Genomic DNA, 14,576 nt, shown 5'->3' with positions numbered 1-14,576 from the left:
TGAATTAAAGTGAGCACGTTTCCTCCCCCATTCACAGGACCTGCTCACAAGACACAAGGTCCTGGTAGCTGAATATCTAGAACAGAATTATGATGCCGTAAGTGATATATGTTCAACATTCTGCTGCCCTGGGAGCCTACCTTTATCCGATGGACTTCATGGAAAGAAAATGTTTTTTGTTGTTACACCATCCACCCTCTGCCCTCTTGACAGAATTCATGAAGGAATGGGTGAATGCGTCAAACACTCGCACTCTCATTTCCATTTACCAGATGAATACACTGAAGTGCGTGTGTGCCGATGAACAAAACATGTTGATTGATGACCCATACTCTACAATGAATGAGTGCATTTATACCACCCTTGACACACTAGCCACATACACTCCAGGCATCTGTGGTCACTGGCTTTCCCTGCTTGCATAAGACCACCTTGTGTGTTGGTTGTAGTGTGGGGCTCAGGGAAGACCCCAGGGGAGAGCAGACAGTCCGGCTGGAGGCTGCTCGGGTTACAGGCCAGACACTACCCTACACTGGGCCGCACTAGTTTACAGAAGGCTGCTTTCATGCCAAAGGCCGCTGGAGGCTTATCACACACACACTGGCCCAAACAGCACCCCTGATAAGGGTCCTTTCAGACCTGACTGAGAGATGTTAGAGAATATATCAACTTCAACAGACATTCCATCCCATTTAACTATCTGAAACACCTATTTAATTCTATGAAAATTTTTTTGACTGTTGAGATGCAGCCACCCCTCAGCCTGTTCCTTTATATCTTTGCAGATCTTTGACCAGTATGAGAAGTTATTACACTCTGATAACTATGTGACAAAGAGACAGTCATTAAAGGTGTGTTCTATTATTCACATTTTACATGGATTATTTATGGACTAAAACTTTGCATGCTATTATGGTGTTGATTATCTTGCTTCGTAGTAAACATTTGCATACTCTGGTCTTTGTGTGTGTTTATGTAGTTGTTGGGAGAGCTTCTGTTGGACAGGCATAACTTCACAGTGATGACCCGGTACATCAGCAAGCCTGAGAACCTGAAGCTGATGATGAACCTACTGAGGGACAAGAGCCCTAACATACAATTTGAGGCCTTCCACGTCTTCAAGGTAGGACACAAAAGCCGTTCCCTGAGCCGTTCATATACAAGGTCTGGCAAACTGGCATCCATGTTGGCCCCAAACATTCCATGGCATTACCATTGGGTTCTTACTAGAATGTAATTGCCGATATCAATGTAATGTACAGAGCTGACAGGCTAACCCCTCCACCCAGGTGTTTGTGGCGAACCCCAACAAGACACAGCCCATCATAGACATCCTGCTGAAGAACCAGCCCAAACTCATCGACTTCCTTAGCAACTTCCAGAAGGACCGCATGGACGACGAGCAATTCAACGACGAGAAGACCTACCTAATCAAACAGATCCGAGACCTAAAGAAACCCGCCTCTTAAAACCTTACCCCCATTCGTCCCCAAAACCCTTCCCCTTAGCTATGACCTTTACCCTAACCTTTACTTTTTATTGTCGACAAAAATACATTGACAATAATGATTCAATTTCTTAATATCGAAGACAGTCTTTTTCTTGGTTCCTTAAACTTTGCTGAGAATAGTTCGTAATCAGATTTTTTTTCATTGTTTTTACTTTTAAATGAACCCTTTTCTTATTAGTGTGTAGTGTTCCACAACGGGAAGGGGATTTCCTCTCTTGGGGGGAACCAATGCTTAGAGACCTCTAGGTGATTGGCTGAGTGAGCTGTGGAGACCACTGGTCATCACTTTAATTGTGCAAATATTTTTCCGCAAATGTTCTCGTTTCATTGCCACTTGCAGGAACGAGCCAGCTAGATAGTTCTGACTTCTTTCTAATACTCTCCTAATCTAACCACAGTACAACTGAAGTATCCAGAATCATAGGAATTGCTATTTCTCTATTAGAGGATCAAAATTCTCAAATGTTCCATAGAACTCCTCTTCAGACTCACATTCCCTGCTAGTCTTACTCCTGTGGTTGTACTTCCACTATTTACACTTAAGTTATGTTTCAACACTGTAGTAGGTCCTCTGACATGACAACTCTACATTTGACCTTACAAGGAACATATTAGATGTCTGGTGATCAGCAGGGCCATTCTTCTACTGCTAACCTTCGTATAGAATATGACTTATCAATAGTTTTGATAATCGACTCTCCACAGATGGCTGGTAGCACTTTCTGCATCATTCAACGCTAAAGGAGCGATTCCTTTTTTGGTTTATTTTAAGCTGATGAAGTAGTTTCCTGTTCAACAGGATTCTATCATGATGATTAAAAAAAAGTTTGTCTTGTGTATAATAGCTGGTTTTAACCCATAAGTAAGTGCCATTGCAGGTGACAGAAAAATCCTGATATTTTTTTTCTGTACAAAAGTGATTTCTTTAACTTGTTTTCTTATTTAGATGGTGGAGGGGGATGGTTGGTGGAACACATTAACTGTAGGGGGTACATACAGAGGTGCCTTTTGTTTTCCCTTTTTTTTGTATTTTAAATCATTTTCTAGGCGGAGCTTAATTCTTATTTAGAAAAAATATGGTCTGGTTGAACATATTAGTTGTGATTAAGCAATGAACCTTGAACTCACTATATTTGAGTTGTGCAGTTGAAATAGTATTTTACTTTATGAGAACTTGTTGCAGTTCATTGATCACATCATAAAACTAGGAACCAGGAGGCCAAAACTCAGGACTATGATTGTCCAGGAAAGTTAACATTCCAGTAAACTGGATAAGGTAGAAGAAGCATCTTACTCTGAATATATATTTTTTTGACATGTAGCTTGTTTTGGGGGAAATCTAAATTAAATAACCTCAGACAAATTGAGCCAATGCATATTTTAATCGTGGTGGTTGTGCTTACATCTAAATTGAAAATATGAACTAATTAATATGGCTCTTCAGTGTAATATTGAATAATATATGTGATGGGCACCATGCCACGGACAAGTGATTGTTCTTTAAATTGCCAAATACTTTTTTTTTTCAATTGTTATATTGGACTTGACACACAAGGGATAGTATCCTCAATGCCCTTGTCGTTTTGGTGAAACTCAGTCATTCTAGCCCTGTTCTATATCTGGTGCTAACATGCAATCTTGACCACATTTCTAGACCAGTGTAGACGATCATTAATTGTGAACAGATCTTCCCAACCACCTCTCGAGGTAGCCGGGGACAAATTGATTGGATGAAAGTTCAGTGGGCAGAGCTTAGTGACATGTCACTGGGTGGAGTTTACAAGTGAGTCAAGTAAAGACAAGTGTTTCAGGGAGGTGGAGTGCTTGTGGGAGGATGTTAAACAGGTTGCGACAGATGGTGTTGCCAGTTTGAATCCAAATGCAGCTTTTGTTTTCCAAAATATATTTCCATGAAGTCCATCTGATAAAGGTAGGCTCCCAAAGCAGCAGAATGTTGAACATATCACTTACTGCATCATAATTCTGTTCTAGATGGTGCCCTCCCTCCTGCTGGTGCTGTGGACTATAACCACAAGGTCACAGGTTCAAGTCTTGCCATGCCAATGACCTTTCTCAAGTTATATTTTGAACCCTAGTCCCTCCCTGTATTCAAATGAGATTCCCAATGTTAAGACATATTGATCCCTTGAATCAATGATTTGAGGGACTATTTAAAATGGTTTGACAATCCAGATCTGTTTACACTTGTAAGATATCAAGATACAATTAGTCCTCGATGGCCTCTGGAGGTAGTTAGGAAGAATCACCATCAATAATTGTAATATTCTACACGGGTCTAGAAATGGTCACAATCAGAATATGGACCAGATCAAGACACAGGACCCATGTTAACACCAGGTATAAACGGGGCTTCGAATGGCAAACTGACATTGTTGGATTAAAATGTTAAACAAAAGAGACTTAAAAGATTCAGGCTGTATCAGAAGGAACTTACACCCGAGCCAAAACAGATTTACTTAACATACTGTACTAAAGTAATATTGACCCTTTTCAACCATGGGATTTCATTTTTTTTATCACATTGATACTACTGCACCACAACACCAATAAAATAAATGCATACATAGTTTTCCCGGTTTGTCATTTTATATCGTTTTTTTTTGTTGCTGTTAGATGCTTATTGTTATCAGTTAAAAGCAGTTTGGCAAAACAGGATGAAACAATTTAAGGATGTAGGAGCCAACCATGTAACAAAAAAACAACAAACAAAGCACAGTTGCAGGGGTCTAGGAGTTAGTATCCTTTGAGGCAAAGTGCAATATAGTGGTGGTAGCCTGCACTGGCTGGGATGTGACTTGGATTCTTCAAGTCTGGAAGAACTATAGTAAACTTAAAGCTACAATCAACAGTAACCTTCATAGTAAACTCTTCAGACAAATAATTAGGAAACACGCATTTGGAGTTCACTTGCCTTAAAATTACTTTTAAAAAAAATGTTTTTTTAAATATCTACGCAGTACCATTTCCTTTGAATATAGTCAGTCCATTAAAAATCACTGCGTTTACTCCTTGAAACTGTCCATTATAGGGGAGTATGAAGAGGCCTTTGAATTTCCAACATTGTTAAAATGCATCCTTCCTTGAATCACTGATCAATATGCGATTGGATAAATGAAATGTTTCCAATGCCAACAAGAGCCTGGGGACCGTAGCCTGGTGAAACCAGACTGAAAGCTACAGGTACCATTGTTCAACAAACAGGGGAAAGGTCTGGATTTGTTGCCGACCGTAACCTCTTGTTGGATTGAAGGGCCTGTTCAGGCTGTCTCCCATGCTTCCCCACACATCCATCTGTAATCATAACAAGACATGGTCAGAGGTGGGACACATCGCTGAGTCAAATCAGAGACGGTTAGAAGGGCTGATCCATCATCTGTATTGTGGTGATTAGGTGGAGGCATGCACATGACCAGCAATATAAACTCAGCAAAAAAAAGAAACGTCCTCACTGTCAACTGCGTTTATTTTCAGAAAACTTAACATTAACATAATACGATTTAACAACTGAGACATAGACTGAACAAGTTCCACAGACATGGAATAATGTGTCCCTGAACAAAGGGAGGGGGGGGGGGGGGGGGGGGGGGGGTCAAAATCAGAAGTAACAGTCAGTATCTGGTGTGGCCACCAGCTGCATTAAGTACTGCAGTGAATCTCCTCATGAACTGCACCAGATTTGCCAGTTCTTGCTGTGAGATGTTACCCCCCTCTTCCACCAAGCCACCTGCAAGTTCCCAGACATTTCTGGGGGGGGAATGGCCCTAGCCCTCACCCTCCAATCCAACAGATCCCAGACGTGCTCAATGGGATTGAGATCCGGGCTCTTCGCTGGCCATGGCAGAACACTGACATTCCTGTCTTGCAGGAAATCACTCACAGAACGAGCAGTATGGCTGGTGGCATTGTCATGCTGGAGGGTCATGTCAGGATGAGCCTGCAGGAAGGGTACCACATGAGGGAGGAGGAGGTCTTCCCTGTAACGCACAGCGTTGAGATTGCCTGCAATGACAACAAGCTCAGTCCGATGATGCTGTGACACACCGCCCCAGACCATGACGGACCCTTCACCTCCAAATTGATCCCGCTCCAGAGTATAGGCCTTGGTGTAACGCTCATTCCTTCGACGATAAATGCGAATCCGACCATCACCCTTGGTGAGACAAAACCGTGACTTTTTGTCAGTCCTGTCTGGTCCAGCAACGGTGGGTTTGTGCCCATAGGCGACATTGTTGCTTGTGATGTCTGGTGAGGACCTGCCTTTACAACAGGCCTACAAGCCCTCAGTCCAGCCTATTACGGACAATCTGAGCATTGATGGAGGGATTGTGCGTTCCTGGTGTAACTCGGGCAGTCGTTGTTGCCATCCTGTACCTGTCCCGCAGGTGTGATGTTCAGATGTACAGATCCTGTGCAGGTGTTGTTACACGTGGTCTGCCACTGCGAGGACGATCAGCTGTCCGTCCTGTCTCCCTGTAGCGCTGTCTTAGGTGTCTCACAGTACGGACATTGCAATTTATTGCTCTGGCCACATCTGCAGTCCTCATGCCTCCTTGCAGCATGCCTATGGCACGTTCATGTAGATGAGCAGGGACCCTGGGCATCTTTTATTTTGTGTTTTTCAGAGTCAGTAGAAAGGCCTCTTTCGTGTCCTACGTTTTCATAACTGTGACCTTAATTGCCTACCGTCTGTAAGCTGTTAGTGTCTTAACGACCGTTCCACAGGTGCATGTTCATTAATTGAACCAGCATGGGATCTGTGAAGTTATTTGGATTTTTACGAATTATCTTTGAAAGACAGGGTCCTGAAAAAGAGACGTTATTTTTTTTGCTGAGTTTATTAGAGGAGGAGAAGACGTGACGTGACATCACTCTCTACAAAGTGACAAATATCATGCTAACTAATGGTACAGAGAAGGACAACTCACTGGCTAGATGAGGACCAGCATGTTCAGCGGCTCTCCTGGCTAGAGAGGACTTCTGCCACTGTGACGAAAACATGTAAACACACTAAGAAAATTGCATCTGTAGAAAGCAGTATAATAAGTATACCTCAATAGCCTAACAAGGAAAACACAAGGATAGGTAAAAGCTGAATGGAAAACATCTGAGGAATCCATCCAGTTTTTTTCCCTCATCAGTACAGATGAAGAAAATGGCAGGAATAGACTATTGAGATGCTGCTACACCCATAGAAAAACTATTCATCAGTCAATCAATGTAGGTACTCACAATGAACTTCAGGACTCCTTGGAGGCTGTGGAATCTGAGGTAGGAGATGTCTCCCTTGTCTTTGCCGCTGTCCAGGTCAGTGGTGTAGATCTGCTTGATCCCAGCTCCTCGGATCAGAGGGACACACTCATCACACGGACACTTAGTCACAAACAGCATGGTGTTCTCCTCCTCACGGATCTCTTCACTCCTAGAAACGACAGTCAATCACATTTATTTACATCATAAATCCTCATGCCCAGCTACTAATTCCTGCCCCCTGGTCCGACTTCTCGGATGTACCTCCTTGCTTCCTCTCCTTGCATCCTCTCTGCCATCTCCGCTGACCTGTAAGGACTGGACAGGTCGAGAGCAAATATACCCATGTACACATTCCCTGTATTTCCTTCATCTACAGATGTAGGATCTTAATTTGATCACCCTGTTGCAGAAAAACTTTCCTGTAATGCAAGAAATGTAAAATGTGTAGTGTATGAGGTGTGGCAAAGAAGGGGGTCGAGTGATAAATGGCAGATATGTGAGAGCAGAACTAATAAACGGTCTCTGCCCGATCACTAAAATGGCCAACCCTGTCAGAACTACAGATCACAAAATGGCCGACCGCCAAAACTACAAGCCCCAGAAGCAAGGGGAACCCTCAGAAGGTGGAGCCGACCCACAGATAAAGGGTCAAGAAAAACCAGGAAGAGGGAGAGAGAGTGCTGGAAGGATCTATGAACAATAGAGAAAGAGACAATAGAGATTGGCTGGATTTACCGTGTATGAGCTGGATTTTTTTGGACTTACCTGTTGGCGTTTGGACCTAGACCTACCGAGAACCCGATTCGTGTACTGAACCCTGCTATCCTTGACCTCGCCTACGGCCTGGGTGGACCAGGACGGAGAAACAAACACACAGGTACTGTCCTGTTCGAAATAACTCTCATTCTTGGGTGATTTGGTGGCAGTTTACCACTTAATTTGTGACAAACGCTCCTAACATTGAAGAGGTTTGCCACAGAGGTTTAAAAAGGCTTCTGAAGTTTGCCAATTCCACTTTAAAAATGTCAATACCTTACGAAAAATGTATCAACCTACAAAAATGTCCATTAATTATAATCCACATTTCCTGTTGCTGCAATTAAGCTCCTACATCTGTACCCTGTCCTCTCATATCAGTGGAGATGAAGGGTGGATATAAGGGGAGGAAGTCACTTAGGAGTATTGAGATGGAACCCATGTCTTCCCTCTCCTCCTGACCTGAAGGTGAGTGCGTTCTGCTCAGCGTGGATGATGTAGCGGTACTTCCTCCTCTGGCGGTCCTGCTGTTTGGTGTCCATCTGGGGGTACTGTCCGTACTCTGAGCCCACTGGGTAGGCGTTGTACCCACAACCCACCAGGTACAGCCGCCCCGTGCCATCACAACCACCCTAAAACAGTTGAGCACAGAACACAGTGAATGGCAGTTTGACCTTATTCATTTTTCACATTGAAATCTTTGTTACCAGCCTTTCCACTTTATTTTTGTCATTATATTACAGAGGCAAAATACATTAATATTCATGTATAGTTATGAGCTTAGAAAATACAACGGTATTTTAATGGTTTACTCACCGATTTCCCTTCTGCCCAAATGACAGCACCAACCCCAACCTTAGGGTCCTCTGGAATAGCAACAAACAAGTAACAGTCAGACACGTTCCATCTGTTTAAAGTTTAAACCTTCAGACAGGTTGAACCACCCATCGCAGCTTGTCCTGTTAGCCTTAAAACATGAACATATAATTAACCCTTTCAAAAAATAAAATGCTGATTTCTTGAGTGATCCGGCTGACCAAACAATAAGAGAACTCCTTTTCATAGCTGCTGTCGCTAACCACTAATGAAACTAGAATGTCTCCCCCCCCCCCCCCCCCCCCCCCCCCCAGGGCAACACATCTCTCCAACAAACGTGCAGTCAACCATGGGACGTTATGTCATAACAATAGTCTTCTCTCTGGCAATTTTTAATTGCTTGGAACTCCTTTATGTGATTCCCCACAAAATGTGGTGACATGTCACCTTTACAAAATGACTTCCTAGTTTGAATGAGTAATCTGGCTAGTATATAGACTACTAAACAGATAATTCAGGTACCTGTTCTGTAGGCCAACAGTCTGGCCTGTACGATGCAGTGTCTGGCAATTTCCTGGGACACCCCCTGAGGCTGGGGCTGCTCCGAGGTTGCAGGCTGGGAGTCCTTCTTGTAGAATCCATGCTGGAGAAGAGGCACACTAGCAGCTACGGAGGCCAGAACCCCAACCAGCTCCCTCATGTTCTGACGCAGGTTGGAGAAGTACGGCTCCATGCAAAAGTTCTCCAGACCTGTAGCAAGACAGTGTCAAATCCTCATCTATAAACAGTATGTTTACCATTCATTTAACAGGATCTACACAACAGATGGCGTGGCACATGGCCTCTTGAGCAAAGGAGCTCCTCAAACCTACCAATCTTGAGTTAGCCAATATAGCCCAAATACAGCTAACCGTTGAACACAAGCTAGCTAACAAGTACGGTTGAATGATTGTACTACAGACCTATTTTGGTGAGAATGTCACGGTGGCACTGTTCGTGTGGGATTAGGAACTCTTCGGAGAAAGTGTCCAGGTTCCGTCTCCTCTGCTTCCAGTAGAAGTCCCCAGCGTCCAAGTCGGGGTCGTCCCCCGACACCCTCTCCATGAAGTCACACCTCCTAGAGGTCTCCTCCACAAACTGCTGCAGGCCAGGGGCCACGGGCTGCACCACCACACTGATGTGGGGCCGGCTGTTGGACTTCAGCTTCTCGGATGCAATGGCGTCCAGCATGGCCTCCTGGGAAATGGAGTCCGTCCCATTAGGCCTGACCGCTAGCAGACTCATCTCAGGGTCACCAGGCCAGAAGGAGATGCGGCTCACCCCAGCTGGAGATGACAGACAAGAGACAAGACTTTACAAATGATCTCTCTCTGTGTGTGTGTGTGTGTGTGTGTGTGTGTATGTATATACACTGCTCAAAAAAATAAAAGGGAACACTTAAACAACACAATGTAACTCCAAGTCAATCACACTTCTGTGAAATCAAACTGTCCACTTAGGAAGCAACACTGATTGACAAATTTCACATGCTGTTGTGCAAACGGAATAGACAACAGGTGGAAATTATAGGCAATTAGCAAGACACCCCCAATAAAGGAGTGGTTCTGCAGGTGGTGACCAGACCACTTCTCAGTTCCTATGCTTCCTGGCTGATGTTTTGGTCACTTTTGAATGCTGGCGGTGCTTTCACTCTAGTGGTAGCATGAGACGGAGTCTACAACCCACACAAGTGGCTCAGGTAGTGCAGCTCAACCAGGATGGCACATCAATGCGAGCTGTGGCAAGAAGGTTTGCTGTGTCTGTCAGCGTAGTGTCCAGAGCATGGAGGCGCTACCAGGAGACAGGCCAGTACATCAGGAGACGTGGAGGAGGCCGTAGGAGGGCAACAACCCAGCAGCAGGACCGCTACCTCCGCCTTTGTGCAAGGAGGAGCAGGAGGAGCACTGCCAGAGCCCTGCAAAATGACCTCCAGCAGGCCACAAATGTGCATGTGTCTGCTCAAACGGTCAGAAACAGACTCCATGAGGGTGGTATGAGGGCCCGACGTCCACAGGTGGGGGTTGTGCTTACAGCCCAACACCGTGCAGGACATTTGGCATTTGCCAGAGAACACCAAGATTGGCAAATTTTCCACTGGCGCCCTGTGCTCTTGACAGAGGAAAGCAGGTTCACACTGAGCACGTGACAGAGTCTGGAGACGCCGTGGAGAACGTTCTGCTGCCTGCAACATCCTCCAGCATGACCGGTTTGGCGGTGGGTCAGTCATGGTGTGGGGTGCGGTGGCATTTCTTTGGGGGGCCGCACAGCCCTCCATGTGCTTGCCAGAGGTAGCCTGACTGCCATTAGGTACCGAGATGAGATCCTCAGACCCCTTGTGAGACCATATGCTGGTGCGGTTGGCCCTGGGTTCCTCCTAATGCAAGACAATGCTAGACCTCATGTGGCTGGAGTGTGTCAGCAGTTCCTGCAAGAGGAAGGCATTGATGCTATGGACTGGCCCGCCCGTTCCCCAGACCTGAATCCAATTGAGCACATCTGGGACATCATGTCTCGCTCCATCCACCAACGCCACCTCATCAGGAGCATGCCCAGGCATTGTAGGGAGGTCATACAGGCACGTGGAGGCCACACACTACTGAGCCTATTTTTGACTTGTTTTATGGACATTACATCAAAGTTGGATCAGCCTGTAGTGTGGTTTTCCACTTTAGAGTGTGACTCCAAATCCAGACCTCCCTGGGTTGATAAATTTGATTTCCATTGATATTTTTTGTGATTTTGTTGTCAGCACATGTCAACTATGTAAAGGAAAAAGTATTTAATAAGAATATTTCATTCATTCAGATCTAGGATGTGTTATTTTAGTGTTCCGTTTATTTTTTTGAGCAGTGTAAATATAGATCTCACCATTGATAAGCATCTTGAGGCAGGTAGCGCAGGGTCTCCTAGAGAAGTAGAGGTCTGAGGCAGCCAACCTGGGCCCGTGTCTGATCACAGCTACCTGCCCCACGTGGAGCTCTGGACCGGAGCAGTGGAGACCCACCACCCTCTGGTCCCGAACCACCACCAGGCCTGTACCCCGCGTCTGACACACAGAAACAGACAGGAGATAAGGGAGGAAAGTGATGATGCATATCATAATTGATGATGCTCAATATGGTAATTTATTGCATGTTAACTATACAAATAAATTAAAAATGACACATACACCTGATAGGTGCAGTGAAATGTGTTGTTTTACAGGGTCAGCAATAGTAGTACAGTGACCCTGGAGCAAATTAGGGTTAAGTGCCTTGCTCAAGGGCACATCAACAGATTATTCACCTTGTTGGCTCGGGTGTTCAAACTAGCGACCTTTCGGTTACTGGCCCAACGTTCTAACAACAATATGTAATGGCCGCTACACAGTGCATTCGGAAAGTATTAAGACCCCTTGACTTTTTCCACATCACAGCCTTATTCTAAAATGGATTTTTAAATAAATGTTCTTCATCAATCTACGCACAATACCTCATGATGACAATGCAAAAGCAGGTTTTTAGAAATGTTTGAAAATGTATTACAAATAAAAAACTGATATCACATTTACATAAGTTTCCAGACCTTTGTAGAAGCACCTTTGACAGCCTCAAGTCTTCTTGGGTATGACGCTACAAGCTTGGCACACCTGTATTCGGGAGTTTCTCACATTCTTCTCTGCAGATCCACTTTTCACCGTAGGGATGGTGCCAGGTTTCATCCAGACGTGATGCTTTGCATTCAGGCCAAATAATTCAATCTTAAATCTTATCAGACCAGAAAATCTTGTTTCTGATAGTCAGAGTCCTTTAGGTGCCTTTTGGTAAACTCCAAGTGGGCTGTCATGTGCCATTTACTGAGAAGTGGCTTCCGTCTGGCCACTCTACCATAAAGGCCTGATTGATGGAGTGCTGATGAGATGGTTGTCCTTCTGGGAGGTTCTCCCATCTCCACAAAGGAACTCTGGAGCTCTGTCAGAGTGACCATCGGGTTCTTGGTCACATCCCTGGCCAAGGCCTTTATCCCCCGATTGCTCAGTTTGGCGGAGCGGCCAGCTCTAGGAAGAGTCTTGGGGATTCCCAAATTCTTCCATTTAAGAATGGGGCGGCATGTTAGAGCGTTGAACTAGTAACCGAAAGGTCGCAAGATCGAATCCAGCTGACAAGGTAAAACATTTCATTCTGCCCCTGAACAAGGCAGTTAACCCACTGTTCCTAGGCCGTCATTGAGAATAAGAATTTGTTCTTAACTGACTTGCCTAGTTAAATAAAAGGTAAAAATATATATAATTTTTTTTAAATAATGATGCAGGCCACTGTGTTCTTGGAGACCTTCAATGCTGCAGAAATGTTTTGGTACCCTTCCACAGATCTATGCCTCGACACAATCCTGTCTCTGAGCTCTATGGACAATTCCTTTGACCTCATGGCTTGGTTTTTGCTCTGAAATGCACGGTCAACTGTGGGACCTTATATAGACAGGTGTGTGCTTTTCCAAATCATGTCCAATCCATTGAATTTCCCACAGGTAGATTCCAATCAAGTTGTAGAAACATCTCATGGATGATCGATGGAAATAGGATGCACCTGAGCTCAATGTCAAGTCTCACAGCAAAGGGTCTGAATACTTATATAAATAAGGTATTTCTGTTTTTTATTTTTAATACATTTGCAAAAATTCTTAGCCTGTTTTCACTTTGTTATTATGGGGTATTGTGTGTAGATTGATGAGGGGGAAAGGCTGTAACAACAAAATGTGGAAAAGGGGAAAGGGTATAAATATATTCTGAATGCACTGTAGGTCAAACTTACAAAGTCATTCTGGTTTATGTCTTCTGGTTCCTCCTTGGGGAAAAGTTCCATCCATAAACTCAGCAGGGTGAAGAGGTTAACCTTGGACAGCCTGGGTCCATGACCTAAAAATACACCATAGAAAAACGTGTTTACAAACAGGGAAGGCAAGCGAGTTTTTTGTCCACTAGATCTTTGCTGCTCCCAAGTGATAACACATTGAGCTCAAATAAATTATTTAGGTTAAACCAAACATTGGGCAGACATTTGCTTCCTCTTCCCACTGCAACTTTGGAGCACTGACATAGAATGTGAAACTGTTGGCCAGTACATTTCTCTTCAAAACATGTATGTGACTCTGGCATTCATAGGGTAGAACAACCAAACGGATGCTTGATCCAGCAACCCTACTATTACAGAGCAAGCCCAGCTTACCTGTCCGGTGCCATAAAGCTCAAGACATTTTTGCAGAACCAGTCACATGATCCTTGGAAAGTCACTACCCGAAACCGCTACCATTTAAGTTTCAACTTCAACGGGGTGACAAAATTGTTACAACAAAAAAATAGGACCGGTTGTACTATAATGGTTTTGATATGATTCATTTCAGAAATTCTGACATAAAGATGTAGTATATTTAATTAAACAGCTAATAATACTAGGTACATTTCATATTCACAAATGGTCTAATTCAAAACCTAACTTTTTTCACTTTGAGTTTAAACAATATGGCACTACTTTAACTAAAATGAAAAACAAAAAGGAAATTCAAACTTGTATTATTGATACGATTTGTTTGTTTAGGATTCCTGGCAATGTAAATAGTTTGTATTCTTGTTTACATGTGACTATTCCTCTTTTGTTTGAGGATATTTGTAAATAAAATAAAATAAAAAATTCAATGGGGTGACGTCAGACAGTTGGGACGTCCCAAGGATCCCGTTTGGACGTTTCTAGACAGTCACTAGGTAGGTTACAGACGTGTGGGTTCAAACTAATAAAAGCCTAGACGGTGACACAATTACGTCTTAATTTTTAAGATGCCTCAAAGCTCATTATTCCGTGTGAGTAGCAATATTATATCGAACAGTAAAAACATTCGCAGCATTTTCTGTCAAGCTGTCAACTCGCCAGTAACTGACAGCGCAGTAGTCTCACCTTGTACTTTGGTGTCGGTTTGTGTGCTGGCTTCCCTTACATCGCGATATCCTTTACAGTTGCATGAAGCGGCACAGGTTGGTTTCAAATATTGGTTCGACTGTACAGTATCCGTCGTTGCCATTCAATCAATTGAATGTAAAATTTAGCGAACGTCTCCAGACAAGGCAAATACGTATGATGATTTGATGTAGTTGGTTTCTGAACAGCTAAGCTAGGCTTCTTCCTACATCTTCTGACGTCGAACAAATAGGCGG

The 14,576-nt window shown here is 43.9% G+C and overlaps 2 protein-coding genes across 2 annotated transcripts in view; one reads left to right on the top strand and one right to left on the bottom strand.

Moving 5' to 3' along the window:
* cab39l (calcium binding protein 39-like) overlaps positions 1-4,074 on the top strand; it is a 19,289-nt gene extending 15,215 nt beyond the window's left edge. The window contains exons 6-9 of the mRNA XM_021608565.2: positions 38-97; positions 786-851; positions 980-1,123; positions 1,290-4,074. Of these exons, the coding sequence (XP_021464240.1) occupies positions 38-97; positions 786-851; positions 980-1,123; positions 1,290-1,469 (450 nt within the window). The 3' untranslated portion in view covers positions 1,470-4,074. The remainder of the gene's footprint in view (positions 1-37; positions 98-785; positions 852-979; positions 1,124-1,289) is intronic.
* cdadc1 (cytidine and dCMP deaminase domain containing 1) lies at positions 4,031-14,576 on the bottom strand. Its single transcript, XM_021608564.2, has 10 exons — positions 14,320-14,576; positions 13,183-13,286; positions 11,261-11,438; positions 9,316-9,678; positions 8,876-9,103; positions 8,354-8,403; positions 8,000-8,169; positions 6,761-6,950; positions 6,457-6,514; positions 4,031-4,822 (listed from the first exon to the last, which is right to left on the bottom strand). Exons 1-10 carry the CDS (start codon positions 14,441-14,443, stop codon positions 4,722-4,724), a joined length of 1,566 nt encoding a protein of 521 aa, XP_021464239.2. The 5' UTR covers positions 14,444-14,576; the 3' UTR covers positions 4,031-4,721.

The sequence above is a fragment of the Oncorhynchus mykiss genome, chromosome 7 (genome assembly GCF_013265735.2).
Source record: "Oncorhynchus mykiss isolate Arlee chromosome 7, USDA_OmykA_1.1, whole genome shotgun sequence".
In the NCBI taxonomy this organism is placed as follows: domain Eukaryota; kingdom Metazoa; phylum Chordata; class Actinopteri; order Salmoniformes; family Salmonidae; genus Oncorhynchus; species Oncorhynchus mykiss.
This window is presented reverse-complemented; position numbering and strand designations above follow the sequence as displayed.